Here is a 25122-nt window from a genome sequence, read left to right on the forward strand (position 1 = left end):
CCCTAATTAAATGGTGTAAATCATGCTCTTGCATTGCCTCAACACTATGGACCCTCAAAAAGTCATCATTCTTATAAGTATTTTTTTCTATGATTTCCCCATCCAAATGATACCTCAAATATTTCCTTTTTAATGATAGAGTGAAAAGTATTTCCTTCCCCCCCCCCTCCCGATTTTGAAACCTTTTTCTCTGTACGAGAATACGTCGCACATCCGAGGAAAAAAAGCCGACATAATAACCTCTATCGCGTAGTTTATCCCCTCAAAAACAGGCAGTCACATAAAATCTTCACTTTAAAGCAGACACGAACCAAAAGTGCCATCTCGAGTCCTCAACTACTAATACCTGACCAGTTTCCTGACCCATAATGCTAGTGTAGTCTAGTAATATAGACCCACTTGAATGATAACATGCTAATTAACTACTCAATACACTTATACTGCAATAATCACGTTACCAAGTAGCAAAACAGTTACTTTTCCACTCATAACATTTTAGTTTCTCTATACAAATACAATAATGGGTCAATTCATTCTCTGTAGTATTAGTATATACCTGAAAACGTATATTTTAAGACTATGTATTCATAACACACAGTCAATGAGAGACCACACACAGTTCACTCCCCCTTTAATCGTAATTAATCTCAAAATTTATATGTCAGCTCAGCTCCTCCTTGGACATCTTATTGTAATACAACCGCAACCAGACACTCTCTAATATCTTAAAACATGATTATACAAACTTGAAGAAAAGAAAAACATTGAATTAAGAGGAAACTGCATTGGACTACAAAGCATTTATTTGGAAAAAACATTCAGTAATAGAAACCACTCAAGAACAAATCAAAATATGTTGAATGAGACAAATACAAAAATTACAGAAATTTATTTTAGGCATACATAAACTTTGCAGAAACATGCAGCTTCTTGCTTTCAACATTACATCTTGACAAATGGGTGAATTAATTTTGAATGAGCAAACATATGATTTTTACTTCAATTAGCATTGTGAGAATTGCATCTTATTCAGTGAACTTCTGGGGCCTGTAATACCTTGGTCACATTTGTTCTACGGTGGCCGTACGGCGAGTCGAAAATAGCCGTTTTAACATTTTTTGTACCAGATAAATTTGGTTTGAATAAAAATGAATAAAACGGCCGTCTTCGACTCGCCGTACGGCCGCCGTAGAGCAAATGTGACCTAGGTAAACTTACAAGAAACTATCATTCACAGATTTAAGCCAAAATTTGTTGTCTGAAGTAGGCCACATTTAAATATTTGCAATCCATTGTACATAATAATTTGTTCTTCCAGTACTAATTCCTCAGGGGCGAAGCTTGGACACAAATTCACATAATCATCATTACCTTTTTTCAAACAGAACGTTCGTTATGTAATGCTTAATCTCATTGTTTGGTGAAAATGAAACCTGAAAAAATATCCCAGAAAACAGTATTTTGGTGAATGGCATGCAGACAAAGCCTGGGTAATATACAAGTACTCATGGGAATACCTAGTAATTACTATAAAATATCACTGAAAGTGATTAATCGCAAACACCTTTGCTAAGGAATGTACATGTAATGGCAATAACATAATATGCCATTCCCATTCATGTAGCAATATGGTTCGAACAAACTAAAATAATATGTCTTGCACGTTTTTACTCGAAGAGCAACAGTTATGTGAAGCATTCAAAAGAAACTGAGAAAGTAATTGGATCCCAGAGATCTGTAGTGCATAAACCTTCGCCCAACCGTACGCAGCTTCCTGTATCTCCTTCAACCATTGGGAAGGGGAATAAAATAGATATTTTAGAACGAAAAAAAACCTCTGGATTAGAGAAAATAGATAACATTCCTATCAAACCTCTGAGTGATATGAGATAAATTAAGCAGGTAAAAGAAGAAACCGCAAATAAATCATGTAAAATAGTAGATATGAAATTTCTTTTGTTCAAGTTTCTAGAGCAACTGCAATGAGTGCTTAGTAGTGACAGGTCAACAAATTGCGCAATCAATATATTAATATGTGAGTAAGGTGGACGCAGGAAAGTACTTAATCATTAGCTATGGTGTATCAGAGAGATTATTAAAGATCAATGATAAAAAAATTAATCATTTATTGATTTAAGAGCTAATCATTAATCATTCACGTTCCAAACTGGTTCAAAAAATCAATATTTCTGTCTCAGCAACATAAAAAATAGGAAATTACAATGATATTTTTCATGCAATGTGAAAGGTGAAAAATACTGTAGCCCTTGTTCAAACTTCAAAAACCCTACTCACAATGCAAATTTGATTGATAAAACAATGCAACCTCACAAGCTTCAAGAATAAATATAAGGTCTAATGATTAAAATTAGGGATATTCCACTTCTTATCCAACAAAATTGATGTTTGAAATGTAGGATTTCACTGCAAATAGTGGAAATAAGATCTCACGATTTTACCACATTCTACTACTAGTATATAAACGGTTTAAGTGAATGTCGAGGGGGGGGGGTCAAATTGACCCCCCCCCCCCCCAGTTTAATAAGGGTTAAGTGAAAAATGCTATAAGTTATTTCATTTGAGAACTGAGACATTTGAACATTCCATTGCAACATTGGGTATTGAAAACCACCTCCAATATGTACATCATAATTCACTGTGAATTCCACCTAAAAGTAAATAGCCTAATACCGTTAACATTGCAATCAGTGAATAGCAAACAATATGTAGTTTTCAAGGAATAAAGCGTGCAATAAATATTCCAGACAAAGTAAAGCTACATTGTTGACAAAATTGTCCCCTGCCATAAAAAAGCAATGAATGCCACCTTCGTGTTTGGTTGCATTTGATAATTCGATCAAAGCCTTCGGTTAGTAATGCTTGCAAATGACTGATTAATATTTCACATCAAAGTTTATGAAGTAATATGCAATACAATGTACGTATTACAGAATACATGTATGAACTACAATATTGACAAGAAGTATGCATCCAGTGTTTATTAAACATAATGATGAAATTCTACAGAAAAGGTGTGAAAGTTTACAGTATCATGGTTATATCCATTTATATTTTGCTACAGCTTTAAAACCCCTACTTGTATCAATGAAAAAAATTGAAAAGGGTCACCAAACAGGCCTCTACACTGAAATTTGTGTACTGCACAGGTACTTAACAATAAATACAAATTAGTTGTCCGATGATGTGTGCTCATCCAATAATTGAGTATTACATTCATCGAGTGATCCAGCGTGTAAAAACAAATCTTAAAATTCTCTTCTGTGGTACTTATCGTTGTCATAGAAGGACGTTACAACGGTGCGGTTGGCAAACTTCCGACCGGCGAGGGCTCTCTGAGCCGCCTGGGCATCCATAACAGTCATGAATTCAACAAAGATCTGTAAGAATTATAACAAATACCATCAATGAAAATTTATATAATTTTCTAAAGCTACTTTACATAAATGTCAAATGTTAGTAACAAAATCAACTCTACAAAATTCATCTCCCTATGTAACTGATTTTGACAAATTAAACATACAGGTACATGTTTTATATAAACAAACAACAGAGTCAATGGTGTCATGAATAGTTAAGAGGTTTAAAATGGATTTGCACACATTCACGATCGCTGCATAGAGTCACACAGCCAATGTTGAAGGCTCAATGTTTCCACAGACACAAACTTGATCTTGTAAAGTCGATTGCCCTCTTTTTGAATGTTTAACAGTTTAGAATAAATGAGTAATGTATTTCATACTCTTTATCCATTTTGACATTAGAGTACATTGAAAGAGAGATTGGAGTTAACTTACTGATACAGCACAAAAGTGCTTCAGCATATGGAATTACCAAAACAATAATTACTTGAAAACAAAGGCACAATTAAAAGAATGGAACATGTTGCATGGTGATCACATACATTAATGGTGCCAGGATCTTTTTTTTTCTCAGTGACCTTTCTAATACTCTTCTTTTTTTCTAGCTTCCTCTTTTGACCCCTCTTTTTTTTCTTACAATTCTAGGAAAAGAAATCATAGTGGACGGTCACTCCTATCCCTCTACATAGTATAGCAATATCACTGATCACAACTCTCCAACTTCTTGATGTTAAAATTACCTTTCCGCAACCGGGGATATCTAAGCCATTAATGGGACGTGGGATCTCAAGACTGCGAACTTGGCCATACTTCTGGCATTCCTCCCTCACATCTTGCACAATATCTGGAAAAGAAAATTCAAGAAGTCAATTTGCATGGTTAATTGGTTATCATTATCATCATCACCAATATATCATCCTGTTTTCCTCACCATCGTTAACTTCATCATCATCACATCATCTTTAACACCACTATCATAACTGGCACCATCCTCCTCCCCTTCCTCATCATCATCATCATCATCACCATCACCATCACCTCACCATCACCATCATCATCATCATCATCATCACCATCATCATCATCACCATCATCATCACCATCACGATCATCATTATCATCATCATCATCATCACCATCACGATCACGATCATCATTATCATCATCATCATCTTCATCATCATCATCAATGTATCATCCTGATATCCTCACCATTATTAACTTCATCATCATCACCTCATCAACACCACGATCATAATTAGCACCATCCTCTTTCTCCTCCTCCTCCTCCTCATCATCATCATCACCACCACCACCACCATTACCAATCATTGATTTCTATCATATTTCATTTTACCGTCATATTCGTCCTCATCTTTGAGTTCGTCTGGAGTGACCATGTTCATGAGGCAGAGGATCTCTGTGTTTGGTCCTGTAGTACCAGGTAGCGATAAACCAGGAATGTTGATCTGGACTTGTTGACCCTGTATTACAATGACACAAGACATGCATGGTTCAAGTGGGAAGGAATAACAAACCATACCAGGGATTAACCTGAAGGGGAAGTTCACCCTGACAAAAAGTTTGTGAAAATAGCAGGAAAAAAATGACAAAAAGTATTGGTGAAGGTTTGAGAAAAATCTATCAAAGACATTAGAATTATTAGTTATTAGAATTTTAATTACCATGTATCGTGAATAAAAATATTTCAATGAAATGTAATTAAAAATTAAAAATGTAAATTAAAAATGTTTTCTCTTGTACCTTCAGTATATCAAGAGAAAAATTATTTTATACCAATCCTGAAAAAAGAAGATTTGTAGTCATCACGAACTATAAAAAAATTGAAATTTATGCATTCTATATTACATAACATATGGGAGCTGCTCGTACAGGGTATATGACGTCACAAATCAAAACTTAATATTTAAACACCTTTCTTAATTTTCAATGGATTTCCTCAAACTTCACCAATATTCACATTTTTCCTGCTATTTTTACAACAAATTTTTTTGTCAGTGTGAACTTCCCCTTTAATCCAATGCCATCGGAGGCCATGACAGTGGATGACCTTTTGATTGGCCTCAGGGCATTTTCACGGTAACTGACATTACACGGCACAATGTTTTCACACCTTTCATTGTGTGTATCTCTAAAACAACAAATGATGGGAGTTTGCTTTTGATAGAGTTAATAAAGTGAACCTTGCTGTATACTCTGATACTAAGTTTTCCTATGTAACCGCATTTTTTTACGCATCAACAAGCAAAAATGTGTCGGTAACTGACATTACGCAAAAGGACATGCAATTTCAGGGTGTTCATTAAAATTGAAATATATCATGTCCCTGAGTAGATAGAGTAATAATTTGAATATGTAAATATACCTCCATTATTAGGTTCAGATTTGTCAAAATATTAAACAATTTGTTTTTGTCTTTTGGGGGCTATGATAATTTTTCCACAACCATGCTGGTAACTGACATTACGGTAACTGACATTACACTTAATTTGCCATAGAGATAACACATGGAAGTCAAATGTGTGGAATCATTGCATTGTATCTTCTGTGCAGGGCTTCACATGAAATTGAGCTTGATGTGGAAGTATACCCGAGTTTCTAGGAACATTTCAATGAAAAAACTTTTTCTTTTTCTTAATTCCTTTCTTTGATTTGAATATTTTTATCATTACTTGTCGGTAACTGACAATACACATTAACATTTACTAGTGCTATATAATTTTCAAAGGCATAATTTTCTTGGTACTTATATGTAAGGCTTTTTAGAATCAAAAAAGTTTCATAATACTTCACATTTTTAATTATCAAAACATAAAAAATGTATGTTTTACTTACTCGGGGGGGGGGGGGGTGGGGTAGTAGCAGCTACATGTTTTCCTATAGTAATTTAATATTGCATTGACTGTACACATGGATTTTTCTGACTATACACCCATAATATATTCATCAGTTTTATATTGACTTTTTAAACCTTTTCCTTCTCCAACCTGCCCCTCCCCTCAAAAAAGGCAAAATGAATAAGGGTCTCCTCCCCTAGGCTACACGCACCCCTCCCCCAAATCTCATGCAGCCATGTAGTTTTATTGATTTCTATTCTGGTCAGTGCAAGCAATGCTTGTTCATATCTGTCAGATTTCAATTCTCTTCATAATTTGTTTAATCATTTTCTTTGCTAATTTCTTTTTTAAGCTGTCAACAAAAAATAAACTCCAGCTTCTAAACTGAAACTGAACTATTTGTAAATTAGAAAAAAAAACAGTTTTAGTAGATCCATGCAACATTGATCAGAACTGTCAAATTTCACTTTTCATCTATACTTGTAAACCAAAAACAAAATTGTATCACACATCCACACTACTAACAGGTATAAAAACCAGGAACTTACTTTTAGCAAGGCAATGCTCAAAAGAATCCTAGAAACTAAAAAAGGGACCCTGGAAATCCCCTTCATTACAATGTTAAGCTTAATAAATGTTGCAGATTTACATGTAGGCAATAGGTTGGGAAAAGTACCCCCTACCCCCCCCCCCCCAAAAAAAAAAAAAACCAAACAAAAAATTGTCTGATACAAACAATTAGGTACTTGGTAAGTGCATGTACAAAACAATTTCATAGTAATTTTTTTTTGCACGATGGGAATGCAACTTCCTTCATAATTTCATATAGTATTCCTTGTGAACTATACCTTTTAACCCTAACTAGGCCGGGCTTTTTGGGCTGTTCTGTGGCTGGGGGGGGGTTGATTCAACCCCCCCCCCTGAGATCTCGGCCGCCGATCGCACGAGCGCCGCAAAAATTTGCACGCTGGTAGTGTGCGATGTAATCTACAAGGCTGTATGGTAAAATTTTCCAAAATAATGAGATTTTATTTTATATGAATTAATTATGTTAATTTATGCATAAATCATACTTTTTGCTCTAATTCACTAAATAAAGCTCCTAGAATGCTAATTTTTGGTAAAAATATTCTTTTTAGCATTCTTAACAATGGCAATTGAAAAAAACTTCGGTTTGGAAATCAATTTCTTATGTATCTTATTGTTTTATGAATTTCTTATGTATTTCTATGTTTTTCAACCTTTTGTTTTTCTTTGTTTTTTTCACCAGATTTATTGCACAACCTTTTTGAAGCATAATTATGCTAAAATCAATTGCTTTCAGCTGTTTGAAGTAAAAATAATCATATCTTTATGAATAAGATGAGAAAACTCAATTTGCATTGACTTTGTACACAAAATCACGTTTTGGAACAATTTTTAGTCTGACATGCACTTACAAAATGTTGCGTAATTTCGGAACCGCGTACCTGGGCATCGTAAATTTGGTCTCAAAAGATGCGCGAGACTTAAAAGTATAAACTCTGTGAGTGGCGCGGTCAAAAAATTTCGCGCGGCGGAATGATCGCAGAAAATGTTGAGGGGGGGGTTGATTCAACCCCCCCGGCCATTTTAGGGTTAAAAGTCAATAGCAAGCTCCTCCTGGTGTGACTTTTAAAGTGAAAGACTTAAATAACAAGTATACAATATTTCTTCACCATAAAATTGACCACATATTTGCATTTCAATATTGGTAACCAACGTTTTATCATGGTAACTGACATTACATTTTCGGTAACTGACATTACATTTTCCACTTGGTAACTGACATTACATATATTTAATGGTACCCTATGGCTTCATTGTTAATTGGTAATCTTTAATTTTGGTGTAGAAGGGAGGGGTGTTACCTAGAGAGGAAATCTACCAAGTTTCATATAATCTATCCTCTTTTCCAGGAAATGAGAAAAAAAAGTTCATGTTTTCGGTAACTGACATTACATACCATATCACATACTTCATCAATGTTTTTTTATCAGATGAATGAATTACTGGTGTTTCTTTCTGTGGGATTTTAAAAAGTGTTATAATAGCAAGCTAAATCACAGGTGAAAACATCATGATCAAACCTGTTCTTTAAAAATATGTCTAAACAAAATATGTATCAATATACCATTTTCAACACTAATTTGTATCCATACTTTGGCAGCCATTTTGAAATAAAAAATGGCTGCCAGAGTCGGAAAAAAATTTTGTCTCAGAAACTTCAGGTCTTGTTTTATTAAAAAACATAAAGCATTTGACATGAATATCAACTTGATTTTTTTGCCTCTGTGTCCATCTGTGGTGAAAACGCCCCTCAATGCCCCTCTCATTGACCTTTAAGATATGCCATGCCTTTTTTTTCTTAAAGTTAAAAGAAATTAGTTGCAGCAAACAATCATTTCATGAGGTCTGTAACCCTAAGAAGACTGCTGCGCGAAATTTTTTGACCGCGTCGCTCGCTGACATTTCACTTTCAAGTCTCGCACAACTTTTGATTTGTGACCCCCGGTATGCGGTTCCGAAATTACGCAACATTTCATAAGTGCATGCAGACCCGAATTTGCTCAAAAACATGAACTTATGTACAAATCCAATGCCTTTTTCCTTTTACTGCTTAAAATCAATAAATGTTATCTCATTTATGGTCAAAATAAGTCGATAACAAAGAAATACATAAGAAAATTTAGAAAACAATAAAATACATAAGAAAAAAAATGTGTTGACAATATTTTTTATTTGATCAGATGCCAATAAAGAGTATGTGAAACAAAAATTATCATTTTAGGGGCATTTTTTTGTTAATAAGAGCAAACTTATGATGTTACGCATAAATTAGAATAATTAATGAGCAATGAGATTTTTGCAGAATTTGATATTATAGTTTTGTAGAAAGTGCCATGGGTAACGCGCATGCCAATTTTCATCGCGATCACGCGATTGACGGCCGAGATCATAAGGGGGGCTGAATCACCCCCCCCCCAGTCTTCTTAGGCGTCGAAATAGCCCAGTCTATTTAGGGTTAAATTAAAGGTTAAATGCTACTATATCATCATAGATTTAGTTCTTCTACATTGAAATGAACTTGTCTTTGTGAAATCATGAAATCTTAGCTGAAAACCAATAATTCTGATGATCACTATTCACTAACACAAAAAGTCATATGTGGGACAGTGTATTACTATTGTTTGGGAAAATACCTGACATATTATGGAATCCCGCGCATATTTTGCTCATTTATCAGCAATTACACATTTTCTTCCAGAGCCATTTGGCACACATTTTTTATTTATACATACAAACACCTGGGTGGTAATTTTATTGGATTTTCGAACTTATTTGGAGATCATTACCACAACTGGTATTTATTGAATAAAAAATCAATCAGTGCTGTCATATATGTGCACAGTAGAAAAGAGGCCTTGCCCTAAAAAATGTACATATCTTATGTTTTACATTAGAAAAGAGGGATATGTTTATGAACTAATCAACACAGAACAAGTTACATCGCTTTTTGAATATGTTACACTCAAACAGATTTGACATTATTATTAACTTATGAATAAGTTTAAATTATTAAGAGACTGAGCCAACACATATTCAGGCTGGGGTAATCAGAAATCTGTCTTTTGATCAGTCATTCTCCAACCGGTCAAGCATACCATTAATACAGACCTGCCAACCTCTGGGAATGAAAAACTGTATTCTGTGATACAAAAAACTGTATTTTCCCCAAAAAATTGTATTTCATAATAAAATGCTTGGCGCACTCGCCCATCACGGCGCTCAAGCTGCATGCAAGCTAAAATGCGCACTGCTCTCGCAGATGAAAAAAAAAAACCCATTGAAACTTGTGTATATCTCACCCTGGTTTTTACAAAATGATTGAAAAAAAAAACAAGTTACCTGAAATTACATTGATCTAATAACCATATTTGTGTACGTTTTATGAAATAGAGACATATAGAGATGATTTTTCTCAAGAAATTACGATTTTGTAAAAAAAAAAAACGTACTGCCGTATTTTGGTTGCAAAAACGTACTAAATACGGCTAAAACGTACTGGTTGGCAGGTCTGTTAATAGAGCTCACTTTTGGTGCCTTAAATAAAAATACTGAGAGGCAGGGAAGAGTTTAGTTCAAACAAGTACTGAGGTGAAATGTCAGAAGTTCAAGGATCCACGCAATGTCATAAAAAGGGTTAACTCTTTGTGCGCTGGACAATGAACCCATCTGTACTGAATTATTTTCAGGGAGGGAAACAATGCATTGTTTGTTGAGTGTTAAATGCGAAGTTCGCACAGCACCGAGTGTGCATTGGTGCGAAGTACGCGTGGAAAGGGTTAAACAGGGTGGAGCGTTGTGGCCCAGTGGATTAGTCTCCAGACTTTGAAACAAAGGGTCGTGGGTTAAAATCCCAGCTATGGCGTAATTTCCTTCAGCAAGGAATTCATCCACAGTGTGCTGCACTCGACCGTGGTGAGGTAAATGGGTACCGGCAGGAAATAATTCCTCAAAAACAGTGTGAAACCAATTAGGTAGCCTAGCTTAGCCGTGTAATAATAATAGCAGGGCCCGCTGGGAGAAGTTTTCGGAACTGAAGTGGCTACCCTGGGTAAATATACTGTTATCATTATAATTATTATTATAAACAAGTGTACCTGGTTCATTGCATTCTTGGCACCAACGCTGGCTCTCTGAACAATCAACTTCTTTTCACCAAGCTGCATACCATTCAGTCCAGCAATAGCCTGTAAGAAGCAATCAATAAAAAACATTGATAAAAAAGAAATGGATTAACAAGCCAATTAATTAAATAATCAGTTGAGTAATCAATCAAATAAATGATTAATGTGGAAGAGCCGTGGTGTAGTGGTTCTGACTCTCGCCTTGAAAACACTTTGCCACTCTCGACCCAGGAACTAAAAGGGTAACCGGTAGGATGCGAAAGCCTATGTAGTATGCCTAGCAATTGTGTCTTGTTGGAAAAAGCGCTATATTAAAAAATAGCTATTATCATTATCATTATTGACCTGTACACAATACATAAGAACATTTTCTACTTCATTGGATATATTGCAAGTAACACTGATCTACACTTTCTGTTACAAATTACATCGGGGCCCCATCTTACAAAGTATGGACGGCCAGCAACGTCATCATCTATTATGCATGTTTGTTCAAAATATTTTCTAGCTGTGATGTACAGTATATTCATGCATTCATTATTTTCTGGAATATTCACTGCGCTTCTCTTTGCATAAAAGGGACACTGTGCAAATTTTTTTGGTAGAAAAAAATTATGACACCGATGGATTTCCATAGTTACGATTGATTGGATCAATCGTAACTCTTTGTTATGATAGGCTTACCAACTCGGTGCGGTCAGTATCGACGTATTCGCAGAATGCATATCCCTTAGAGAGCGATGTCGCACTGTCTTTCACCAAGTTGAAGGCTTTCAGAGGACCGAAGGAGGATAAAAGTTCCTTGACCTGTGCAGCACATCACAGCAATGAGGAGACAAGAATAAGAACAGTTTAGCAAACCTGCACTACCTAACTATATAGCCCCTAATTACAATGAGTGGAACTTTGTTTATGGTAACTCCCGCAGGAACTCGGCAGGACAGCATTTTGCTGGTAAACGCCAAGCTGGTATATAACCAATTACCTTTTTTGTTGTTGACAATTTGTAACAAGAAGAAATCACTGAATTAAATTTTATCAGCTTAAGCCTCTTTTTCAATTTTCCTTTTCATTTTTTCTATTCAATTTTGAATAGATGTACAAGTAATGAGATGCAAATAATATCTGTAAACACAACTTTCCATTATTTGAGATGTAACTTCAGGAGGTACTCATTGGTGCTTGATTCAATCCCCACTAGTCACATATCATTTTCATCTTTAAAAAAAAACTGTCATCATTAAGTAGTATTTTTGCCTAAAAAGGAATACTTGTAATAGATATATGTAAAACTATCATTACTTAGTATATCGACACAGTACAGATGTTATTGTTAAAGAATAATCCAGAATGGGATAATGTAATGTAAACTGAATTTACAAATCATCTTGCAGTTTCAAATGTATCCCCCTCCTTTACAAACACAAGGGGCATATGGGTAATGCCTCATCATGCAAGAAAATCTATTTGAGTTTGAATTTGATGTTTTCTTTTCAATTCAAATTTGATTCAGTACGACAGGATCAGTAATCAAATAACTTCGGCAAAATTGGCAACCTTTATCCACTTACAACTTGTATGAAAGAGAACGCAAACTTACCTCTACAGTTTAGTCAATGAATCTCCAATGGTCTACCAAACTAGGAGAGAAACGCATCTCCATCTTTCATTCTCATTCTCTCTTGCTCTCTCTCCACTCCTATCTCTCCCATATCTCTCTCTCTATTTCTCTCTTTCAAAATCCATTTGTCACTAGACTACAGTTCACTTCAAACAGGACAGTACAAGTTTCAATTCAGTACATTTAGCCTTCCTAGTAGGCAGAAAGCAGCCTTCTAAGAAATTTCTCCTTTGAAACATTTCTTAGCCATGAACATTGCCTATCCAAAACGACAACAAATGATCAAGCACTTGTTATATATTAAATGCCTTACCCCTACTTTGATTCTGAACTGAATGAAAGTGAATGACCTACAATGCTTTTTTCAGCCCCACAGTACATTCAACCAAAACCTGATATAAATTAATTATGATTGTACTGCTGTAAATGTTTTGGGGATGGGTTGAGGGATTTGAAACTAATATCTATTGAAAATCAGCCATCTTCTACTAATTCTCCTAATCATAGCAAGATAACTGCTAACATAACAATACAAGAAAACTACCCATGAACCTTATTCAATTCAATTTCTATCTACATAGCTCACCAACTGCGTCATATTCGCTAGGACCTTAGGCCGGAAGGAACGCATCTATACACATTTTAAGAAACATCACAACGACTCTTATTCAGTTCCAAATTTCCCCCAGCCATTCCCAACCTCTCCATAGTTACCTGAGAAATGTGTCGATGATTACTAAAACGCAAAGCGCCACTCGGCTTCGGAGACTGATGCTCGTATCAAGTTGTTGTTGACTTGAATGACCCAACGATGACCAAATCCAAAAATGCATAATTAGCAAGCACTAAATCTTGTAAACACTTCCAAATTAATTCTTTCGCACAATGTGCTTTCTTTTCACTTTCTGAAGTTTATCTTCCATTTCTTAGATTTCCACTTCGTTTATCCCCCAAAAATCTTTCCCATTTCAATAATAAAGGAGAGAAAATGGAGAAAAAATGGAAGAAACGGGAAGAAATAAAAGAAAGAACTGTTAAATATTTAATTAAATAAAGTGATTGCATGTCTAGACTTCTATTTTTTTTAATCAACCCTACATGTCATGATTTAATTTAGCTGATATCTAGTAATGCCTTATTTAACCAAAAAGTTTTTTTTGTAAAGTTGAACAAAATTAATAGAAAAGGGAAAGAAAAATTTAGGTTTTATCAATATATATATATTTTTCCTGTCTTATTGATGAATAGAGATGGTCATTTTTGACCTCTTACTGAACATGTGATATGTTGCAACAGCATATTATGTAATATCAAGATGATACACAAATACACAATAGGCATTGGAATATCTCTATCGGTATAAAAATGCATGCCACAACAAGAATAGGGAGAAAACTTATATTTCAATGATTCTGACAGAATATATTTTTAGCCTGTTTAGGGAAAAAGAGCAATAAAAAAGGGAAATAAATATGATGCGAGCTGCTGAAAAAAAGTAAAAGGGAAGAAATGGAGAAAAAAAGTGGAAAAAATATCTGCGCGTACAGATCACTCACTAGACCGAAGTAAGGACGACCATCAACAAACGATCCTTGAAGATGCTTCATTTAAGACTGGAAAACTAAGACTTAAATTGGGAAAGAAAACACCTAGCTTCAGCTGAATACAATGAATTCTTACGGATTTTCCATGTAGTGACCTTGCTATCCACAGTGATAGAAGCAATTGAAGAGTGCTTTGGCATCATCTCGCAAACCAACGACCACATTCATCATGGATGTTGCGGAGATCAGTCTCATGGATATAAAGAGGCAGAATATCATGACCCAACACTAACTTACATTTAACTAATGGATGGCTTCTATTCCTTGCACGATTCTATTTTGCCCCTTCCCCAAACCCTTACCCCCCTCTAATTCACTCTCTCTTCCCCAATGATCTCTTCTCTGTACATACATCTCCCTAAAACAGTACTAGCATTTCTGATGCACCCATCTCTAGATCCCCACTCTCTCTCTCTTCCTCTGTCCGTCTCTCTTTCATTCTATTAAGTAGATAACTACCATGTTTCAACCATATGATTGAGGGGGGTGACCTTAAACTAAAAGTAATATAGATTCCTGCATATTTCGTTGATGAAAAAAAAAACACCTCTAAATCATTATTTTATTCACATCTCATAGAAGAGGTTCCTGCTACCATAGAACCTTAATTGGTAGAAATTTTACTTAATTAACTATATTATGAAATCATTAATATAACGTTACACAGAAAAATTGCTTCAAATGCAATTTGCTATTATATTTAGCTCCTTGTTCTTATTGTATCTGTCTCCACCTGCATGTAATGAAGACTTTTCTTTAACTTTTTGTTGCTTGAAGTGCAAGGATGTTAATAACTCAGCGATGCACATTTAGATCTCTACATACTCTGAAAATGTTGATATGCTCTGTAGACCAAGTGCTTGCTAAAGCCTAGAACATGGCTTCATTTCATACAATGCAATGATGGTACACAAAAAGATTTGAAATTCTTAGATGATTCCTAGTAAATAATAATAAAAATAAATATTTGTTTGGAAAGAAATGGGAGAAAAGATATATCCTCAGCCCTGATTCCACCGATGGCTTGTTCAATTCCAGCTATTTCTCATGGCTCCCGATCTCCATAAGGGAAACAAATTGAAAAAGAAAAGGGAGAAAAAACGGGAGCGAATGCAACAACCTTGCTAACAAATGTCATCTTTAAGACTTTTGTTTGTACAGATGCTGTTGCTGTGTTACCCAATGGGAAAGATGCCAAGCTTAAGCAGTGTAAACAAAAATTGGAATTATTCTGCTAAGTTTCTTACCTGGTCATCGTTCAAGTAGTTTGGTAAACCTCCAATGAAGATCTTGTTTGGCGAATCCTGGACAACAGTAGACACAACACCTACCACAATGATATAAAATAGGATTACTTTCATTAGTCCAGGGTTTGGTTACTTAACCTTTAAAAGATAAACTATCAAACCTTCACCCTAGGAAAGTTGTCTGAAAACGTGCACATAAAGTCCCTCTCATTCTATGAAATTGTAACAGCAAGTTTATTTGCGCTGGTCTTGTGTGAAGACCCACTTGTTGATAAAAGTTTCAATTAGGGTCTCTGACTGCAGACTACCTGACAAACATGATTCAATAAGCAATCATCATAAATCATGAAAGGAATGGGTTTACTTTAACAAAAGTAGAATTAGCTTATGATGGAACGAGAGGTACACAATAATTCTTGCTTCATCCACAATACCTGAACGTTTTAGACGAGATGGAATTCATAATCTATTTTCAAAATCTGAAAAATAATTGAGGTTCACCAAACATTATACACTGCCTATCCTATAGCTTTGTAGGAAGTAATGAAAAAACAAAAGCTCACCAGGTACATGTACAGTAGGTGTAGCCGACATGCCTGGGATGGCCTGGTAGTCTTTGGGTCGACGGATCTTCAAGGCTTGGTTCTGGAATAGGATCCCATCAAAGGCCATCGCCTGGGTAGTCTCTTCCACGGAACGGAACTAAGGAATAGGAACAGGGATATGATTAGGTATAGGTTTATTATTTACAATAACTTCATAGCTACCTACGGTAGCCACTGCTTAACATGAACAAATTTGAACTGACTGCATTTTCATTTTTTTAACAACTCCTACATGTAGTTCCAACAATATATCTAGGGGACCAGGAGCCACTTAACATGATAAAATTATTATTACCCTAGCTCTAGCTTTAGTGAAACAATGAAAAAGTAACAAGCAAAACCAGGTCCATGAACCTATACGGGTTCAAGGCAGGTTGAAATGTACATAAAAAGTAAAATTACAAAGACAAGAAACATTTATTGCAAAGGAAAAACAATCATACAATAAAAGAATAAAGATGAGAATACAAAATTAAAATTTTTAGAACGAAATACCCTCCCCTGAAATATTGCATTTTGAAATAACAAAATCTAAAGAGATTTTGTCAAATAATTCATCTAAAAGGTATTCAAAAGGGGGACATTTTCTATCTTCGATGACAAGTTTTTTCTTTGCCTATCAGAACGATTTGCAACGATTAACAGAACTTCAGATAGTATGCAAGTGAGGATTGCTCGATAAAACATGATATATCAAGAGAATTTACCTCAAGGAAAGCAAAGTTTTTATCGTGGTTGACCTGCACAGCGAGGACCGGTGGTCCCGGTGCTTGTGATAGCCCAGCACTGTGCATCTTAGCATTGAAGAAATCCACCATAGCATCCTGCAAGATAACAGACACTCCTATTGGCTACAAAATATCAGGAAAAATGCATGTTATTGATGATCATTACCTAAATGGGACATTTTAGATACAGGATAGAAATGAAAATTTATCTGTTCACGTTATTTACTTGACAGAGAAATACATCAAAATTAATCAACAAGGACTCAGCTGTGTGCTTAGTGACAATAATATTCATACCAACGTTCTCGCTACCACGCGTCACGGTTGGCGGGCGCCGCCAACCCTGAAAATTTTCAGGCAAATCCGCCAACCGTGTACTTCCCCGACAACCGTGGCCGACAACTGTAAAGCAGGTCTAGATCTACACAAAAACTGAATAATATATTAAAAAAACAATCTGCTTTTCAGATCCTAAAATAAAAAAATTATTTCGTCCACGATTTCTTCCCGAGATTTCTTTGACTCACTCACTACTACTAGTGCGCTATATATGATACGACCTCTACTCGAGGCCCAATCTCTTTTGTGGGAAGCGCGAAGATGTTTACCTCGCATTTGCGTATCGCATTGCTCACATTATTTACGTCTTTAAAATGGTAGTAAATACGCTAAAAAACAAGTGAGGGGAGAGGGGTATCGTGGGTTACTGGCTTGGGCAATGTAATTTAGATTATGAATTTTAGTTGATATTGTCACTTATTTTGTCAAAAATAAAGTGTGTCAAAATTACTATCAAAATTCGATCGAAATATAGTTTCATCTCGTCCCAGGACCCCAGCCTTTATAGCTACATCTACATGAATTCATTGAATGCATTTCTGATGACACTGCCGTAGAGCGAATTGAGAAAACTATTCAAAGATCACGTTAATAATGACAAAGCCAATGAAATGGATTGATATAATGTCCAACTCATTTACTTACATCAAAATGATTAATTCACATTTAAGTTCCGATTTTACTCCATTATTTCCAAAGTCTTGATCGCTACATCGATCTTTTGAAACTGTTGATTAATTTTGCGACGGCATGTCTACCAAGTTCTGTGCCACTGCACTTGCGCTCGCAAAGGTCACATTCATAATACAAATCGCACATGGCATCAAAATCCTTGATCCGGGGATCCGATAGTCTTCCAAAATTAGATGGGATCCAAAACTAATTTAATTTGACTTTTTTCATATATTCATTGAATCTGTTATAATTTTCATAATTAATAATCTTTATTAATGTTATTCACATTTTTTATCATTAAGACTCATTTATGAATGTGAGTTATACGTACAGTGTATTTCATCTCGTCCCAGGACCCCAGCCTTTATAGCTACATCTACATGAATTCATTGAATGCATTTCTGATGACACTGCCGTAGAGCGAATTGAGAAAACTATTCAAAGATCACGTTAATAATGACAAAGCCAATGAAATGGATTGATATAATGTCCAACTCATTTACTTACATCAAAATGATTAATTCACATTTAAGTTCCGATTTTACTCCATTATTTCCAAAGTCTTGATCGCTACATCGATCTTTTGAAACTGTTGATTAATTTCGCGACGGCATGTCTACCAAGTTCTGTGCCACTGCACTTGCGCTCGCAAAGGTCACATTCATAATACAAATCGCACATGGCATCAAAATCCTTGATCCGGGGATCCGATAGTCTTCCAAAATTAGATGGGATCCAAAACTAATTTAATTTGACTTTTTTCATATATTCATTGAATCTGTTATAATTTTCATAATTAATAATCTTTATTAATGTTATTCACATTTTTTATCATTAAGACTCATTTATGAATGTGAGTTATACGTACAGTGTATTTTCATTTGTATTGTTCTTTATCACTCTTTGCCTGCCAAGTAAATAAAGAGCGCACCTGCCACGGGCCTGAGAATTGTTTTTAGTCATCACAGTGAATGCTTTATGAATTTGTTGTACAATTGCTTAACTATGATTTAAAATAAAATATCATTCGAAATTAATTTGTGTAAAGGAAAAAAGAGAATAATGGGGGGGTGGCCGTGGGCAATGTAGATGAAAATGATGGGATGTTTGTGACTTTGTGGGGAGGGGATTGTTCGTAGCGAATGAAATTGATATAGATTTATGGATGTGTCTACTGTGATTGTGGCTGCATAATCTTTATGGCGATTGGAAAATCCACCTTGGGTTGGGAGGGGTACGTGATTCAATAGATTTCGATAGAAGTACACATTCAACAAAGTGGAATTGGCATTCACATATATTCGTTTCAAGTACGAATTATTGAAGTTGATATGTGTGAACGTTTTAGAGGATATCGGATATGTATATCGTTTTTTCTCGCCCACAATGAGTTGCTAGTATAATTTGAATATCGTTGGATGAATTTTTCAAGTTCACTTATGTCTTTATGTTTTATATCGGAATTGTGCTTTTAATATATGAGTTATATCTTGACAACGTCGTTAGCCTAATTATACTGCGAGTGGATGATATTTATGAAATGAGTTGGAAAGTGAACGAGACGCCCCAAAGCCGATGGCACGTGATCTTATTAGTATTCATTTTCTGGGTTGAGCCAATCATTGTGCTATAAAACGGGTTTCCCCGAATTCTCGCCCTTGGAATGTGTCCCACGTGTGTGACCTGTTAACCTGTTGTTTGAGTGCGAATCAGCTGATTTCGTGACCTCAAAAACTCTTCATGGTGTTTACGCTGGATGGGGGCTATAAAATTAAGAAGATCTTTCTCTTTTATTCATTTTTAATTAACTGTTCGTGATTTTCAAACTACACCTACAATGTATAGTGATATTGTGATGCAATTTATTGAATCACATACCTCAATCATCCCACTCATGGTGCAAGAAAATATTTTTTAAATTCACCAAAATATACAGGTAAAGAAAGATTATTCGGCCGTCATCATCGGTAGAAGTATAGACACGTCTATAAAAATGTATTCGCTTCGAATATTGACTTCTTCACCAATCCCACACACACGATCTCAACATCCCCTTGTCATTGTCCACGCCACGACCCCTCCCCTATCGCTCTCTCCCTTCGACCATCCTACAACCCCACCCCTCTTCCTCTCTTTCACACACGCTGTATCTGTAGGCCTACATAATGTATTATGTAAAAATAGAAAACTTATTTCATGTCAATTAACCTATACTTTCAAAACATTTTAAATCGCAGTTAAGAACAACAAAATCGTAATATTAGAGTATTATGAATGACTAAAAATATTTCTCACGCTCGTGATGAGCACAGCACATTCATTATTTTATAGGTAACGAACAATACAAATGAACACAGCAATAATTGACAGTGATAAAAGAATCTCAATAGGAAATTATTAGTATAAACATTAACAGAAGTCTTATGAGAGTTATAGTTTCAGTGAGTATCGAATAAACCAAACAAAAAACCATGCAAATTATATAAGTTGGGGACCCTGTCTCATGAATACCGATGCCCATTATTTGGAATCCTCGGAAAAAAACTTCTGAGGCTTCCAAATAATACCTCGGTCACATTTGCTCTACGGCGAGTCGAAAACAGCTGTTTTATTCATTTTTATTCAAACCACCTAAATTTGTATTCAGCTGGTACAAAAAATGTTAAAACAGCTATTTTCGACTCGCCGTATGGCCGCCGTAGAACAAATGTGACCGAGGTATAAAGTCGGAACAATCTTTGGATTTAGTAAGGGCGTGACGCAGAGCAAGCTCAAAGGGCTACGCATGCGGTCCGTAAGAAACAACACGCATTCACAAAATTAATCGCACTTTCTAAGGATGTAGCGATATCGATCTGAACATTGGAAAGTATGGAGTTAATTTATCGATGTAAATAATCTATAAACTGTAAGTATAAAATGAGATTGACTTCAAATCATTTCCTTTCACTTTTTTAAGTTATCAGTAATTGCCTTTCTGCTTCAATAGCAATTCGCGCAACCGTTACAGCTGTGTGGCCGGAGAAGCATTAAATAGACATAAAATGTGGTGCATTTAGCAGCAATCTAAGCTCGTCGATATTGATACCCTCCCGAACCCTCCCCCCGTGCGTGCATCGCACGCACCGAGGCCGCTGCGCGGCTTGCGTCGCCAAGCGTCAGAGTGAACCTGGCGAGAACGTTGATTCATATACCCCTCCTTTGCAAAATTAAATTATCACTCCATAATATCCATATTCCAACTGATGAAATATATGAACTGTGTACAGGAACAATTTACACCACAATTCCTTAGCTCTTTTCTAAATGGATAACCTGAAATCAGGTTATCCAAATAAATAAATTGCCCCATAAATTTCTTTAAATAACAGCTCGAATATACACATTACAAAGCTATAGGTAATAATATTGACTAACCTTAATTTTGCACGAGATAGCATGTTTCCCTTACTAGAGCCACAATGCCCTCATCACGACTCAGGGCAATATAAGACTACTGTATTTCCCTCATAGCAAGTTAATATCATAGAAATATCTAGTGGGTTAGTAAAAATCTACACATAACCAGTGAGTCTTTAGGACGATCAGAGACACTAGGCAACTCTGGTACTTGTCAAGATTTACCTCTGTGACACCAAACGGAATGTTTCCAACATACAGCCTCCTAGCTTGTCTGGTCATCTGACTGCCCACTACGGGGACAGCAGGTGTAGCCGCCGCCACTGCAGCCGCCACAGATGCTGCTGCTGCTGGAGGGATGGCTGCGGGCATGGGAGCCTCGGGGATAATGGGCTGGGGTGCAACTGCAGGGGGGATCTGACCAGCTGATTCAAGAAAAAAAAACAATATTCATTATCTTTCATTATCGGAAATCTTCTGGGCATAATTTCATGAAGCTTCTCAGAACTGATAAGTCATCATTCTCTGATTTTTACCAGAGTAACGGACAGACCAGAGCTTCTCACTCAGCCAATCAGAAATGAAGGATGTAACTGAAATCGTCAGAGCTGACAATTTAGTTAGTGCTGATATCTCTCATTAAACGCCCCTCTGATGACCCCACCCCCCCCCCAAAAAAAAACACCACAAATGTACACCGTATTAACATGCTGCCTACTGTGCAGGATTCTAGGCATTTCACCTTCTCCCGTATTATCCCCTTCCATAATATGTCTAATCTCAGCCCTTAAACAAAGATAAAATTAATCACAATTGTAACTGTAGGTAGTCTGCAAGTATGGCAAATTATTACCCAAAACTACCATTATTTTCTCCCAAGCAGCAAAGTTCATACTTCTTCTGAAGAAATTCTATGCATATTCACATTTGAAAATAGAAGAGGAAGGGGGAGAGATTAGGAGAGAAATGGAAAGACAGGACATGAAGAGAGAAGGTGAGAGAAAGAGGAGGGTGGGAGACCAATCATTTTAAACCAGGGGCCCGTCTTACAAAGAGTTGCGATTGATCAGTTCAATCGCAACTATGGAAAGCCAGCAATGTCAACATCTAAATTACATGTTTGTTCAAAATATTTTCTAGAAATGTTGTATATTCATACATTCACTGTTTTCTTGACAATTAAGTACGCTTCTCTTTGTTTTCAAAAGACATTGAGCAAATTTCCAAAAGAAAACAATTATGACATTAATGGATTTCCATAGACTTGAGATTGATCAGATCAATCGGAACTCTTTGGAAGACTGGGCCCAGAGACCATTTTCTAATCAATAGACTCACCTTGCATGGCTTTGTACTGCATTGGAGAAACATGTTCAAATCCTGCTGGTGGCACATCCCAATACTTGTTAGGCTTCCTTCTCCTCTTCCTTTCACGAGGTGAACGACTACAGAACGGAAGGCAATGGCATGTGACTCAATCATAAATCAAATAATAACACTCTGAGAGACTGTCAAGGATTATTTTTAAAGCATAATTGAATGTAATTAAAAGTAATTGATGTCAATTACTTTTTTTTTATTACAATTACAATTAATTTCCCTTTCAAAATTTCAAATACAATTACTCAAAAATATGTAATTTATAACATAATTGATCAAGTACCTTGTTATTGAGCCCAATCCTGCTATTGAGTAAAATAGAGTTTAGGAAAAAAGTTTCAAACCACTTGTAACAAACTACAATATCCAATTGCCAATTGAGATTTCCATTCAAGTACATTTACATAAGTCTGTGATCTCAACTTCCAAACAGCCCATTTTTTCTTTATTCCTTGTACAATTTCTTTCAAACTTTCCCCATTTTTTCTTATTTTCTTTCATTACATTGTAGAAGGGTTGGATTTTACGAACCTCCTCCGCCGCCTATCTCTTCTGTCCCTGTCTCTATCTCTGCTCCCTGACCGTGACCTACTTTTGCTTCTACTCCTTCTCCTCCTTTCTCTGCTTCGACTTCTTTTATCTTTGCTTCTGCTTCTCCTATCTCTGTCTCGGTCACGATCTCGACTGCGACTCCTTCTCCTTCGGTCTGTTTGGGATAAAGACAAATTCATGAATGCTTCATGTTTGAAAATTACAGTCCATAATCTTGAAGTAATTCAATTTGTGTGTTTAATAGATACACATGCGCCATGTCAAAGGGCTGATCACTAAACCAGGCAATCAAACACTGCACGATTTCAATTGCCTGGCTTTTTGACTTATTTGCAATTTGCATCTGTGTTTTCTTAATTTCATGCTGTGAACTCTGGTTCTACCATGAACATCAATCTCAAAGAAGTTGTTTAGGTCAATTTGATCTAGTCCTTTTAAAATTTTGTATATTTGGATCAGTTCAGCTCTTTGTCTTCTACATGATAGAGTAGGTAGTTTTAAAGCCTGCAGCCTTTCAGGATAGTCTAGATGACGGAGATGAGGCAGAAGTCTACTTGCTCTCTGTTGTACCTTTTCAAGGAGATCTTCATCTCGTTTGTAGACAGGAGCCCATGCAGAGTTGCAATATTCCAGAGTAGGTCAATGGCCTTGTATTACTAACTGTAGTTTTAGAATGCGGCATGACACACGTCTGACATGTGTTATTGATTCATGACATTAGATTCTAAAGCCCTGTCTTCCAATATTAACCTTGTTATGAAACCTGATAATAGTACTGTCATTGACTAGCGCAATCAATTGGTGTCAGCACTTGGCAAGTGAATGAATTTTCCTAGATTTCTTGTAGCTGTAGAGAAATATTTGAAAAATGAGAGTCCCTGTAACATCAAACTGGGACAATCTAAATTTTCTGGGCGCGAATGCAGTTTCGCATCGGCCGACTTTGAGCAGATTTCCCCATCAGTAATTGTTTGCAAATGTCATAGCAAGTATCTCATTCTAAATCACATTTCAAGGTCAATATATCCATCACTTTTTGAATATCGCGATAGGGAACGGCTGTATTTTCTTCTTCTTCTGGAAATAATACAGGCCACCATCTGGTGTATTGTCGTACTGTCGTATTTTCGGCTGCGATCTCAACGCACAGCGACAAATTGTGTACAACGGAGAGCGGAGCGTTCAACGCTAGCGGTCGTGTACATTTTGCTTATTATATGATGTCATCCAGCCACTGCCGAGAGAAAATTTATGAATGAAAATATAGTAAGCATGCGCAGTGCAAGCCTTCCATTTCCCCACACAGTATGGACACCAAAACAAGTGTGCAATTCTCTATCACCTCGTACCAAAATCGACCTAGAATTTCACTTTCCTATATTTTATATGAATTATGAAAGGTATTCTCGGAGGATCTATTTTCTCACCGATACCGCACACTTCTTGCTTTTCCGTCAAAATCTTATGAATTAGCTTCGATATGGCATCGTGTTTGTTGGAATTTGTAGAGTCTATCGCAACGTGCACAAAGTCAATTGGCTTCCGGGTTTCGGAGCATAGCGTGAATATGCATGAAATTGCAGAGTTTCGATAATTTGTGATCGATACCAGAGCAATCCGATCACGAACCAAGACCATTTCCAGCCTACACAACGTGACCGGATATCGTTATCGCTATCAATACTTCCGCACGCAGTCCGAAGGAATTATTTTGGCGACCACATAGTCATGACGTGATCTGCGCGATTGACCAATCAGCGGTCTCCGAATCGCTTTGTGGAGACGATCTATCCGTTGTACACAGTCTATGGACGATTTTTCGTTGTGCAACGTCATTATTTGAATTCTCAGTCAGAAATCGCTTCGCCTGGCCTGGCTTAGTCGTAATTTTTATATGGAGTAAAGTTAGCGACCCAAAGATTTGCCTGCAGCAGCTCATCCTTTTGTTTGCATGATTTGGACAATTTGAACAATGACGTCGAGATCGAAGCCAAAATACAGTCGTTCCCGATCACAATATTTGGA

At 36.2% G+C, this 25122-nt stretch overlaps 1 protein-coding gene across 3 annotated transcripts in view; it reads right to left on the reverse strand.

Annotated features, from left to right (window-relative positions):
• Nucleotides 1–781: 781 nt before the first annotated feature.
• LOC129269693 (splicing factor U2AF 50 kDa subunit-like) overlaps nt 782–25122 on the reverse strand; it is a 28813-nt gene continuing 4472 nt past the window's right edge. Inside the window, exons 2-13 of one of the 3 annotated variants that reach the window (XR_010294771.1) lie at nt 23077–23251; nt 22504–22610; nt 21391–21590; nt 16732–16848; nt 15983–16121; nt 15420–15499; nt 11632–11754; nt 10921–11010; nt 4738–4864; nt 4121–4224; nt 1177–3398; nt 782–1072 (exon numbers count right to left, since the gene is read on the reverse strand). Coding sequence is in view for 2 of the 3 variants with exons in the window: in XM_064105230.1 (XP_063961300.1) it covers nt 3267–3398; nt 4121–4224; nt 4738–4864; nt 10921–11010; nt 11632–11754; nt 15420–15499; nt 15983–16121; nt 16732–16875; nt 21391–21590; nt 22504–22610; nt 23077–23251 (1421 nt within the window). In the remaining variant the exon portion in view is untranslated. Of the gene's footprint in view, nt 3399–4120; nt 4225–4737; nt 4865–10920; nt 11011–11631; nt 11755–15419; nt 15500–15982; nt 16122–16731; nt 16876–21390; nt 21591–22503; nt 22611–23076; nt 23252–25122 lie in introns of all 3 variants that reach the window. The other 2 variants (XM_064105231.1, XM_064105230.1) reach the window with 2 other exon arrangements.

The sequence above is a fragment of the Lytechinus pictus genome, chromosome 10 (genome assembly GCF_037042905.1).
Source record: "Lytechinus pictus isolate F3 Inbred chromosome 10, Lp3.0, whole genome shotgun sequence".
NCBI classification, from domain to species: Eukaryota; Metazoa; Echinodermata; class Echinoidea; order Temnopleuroida; family Toxopneustidae; genus Lytechinus; species Lytechinus pictus.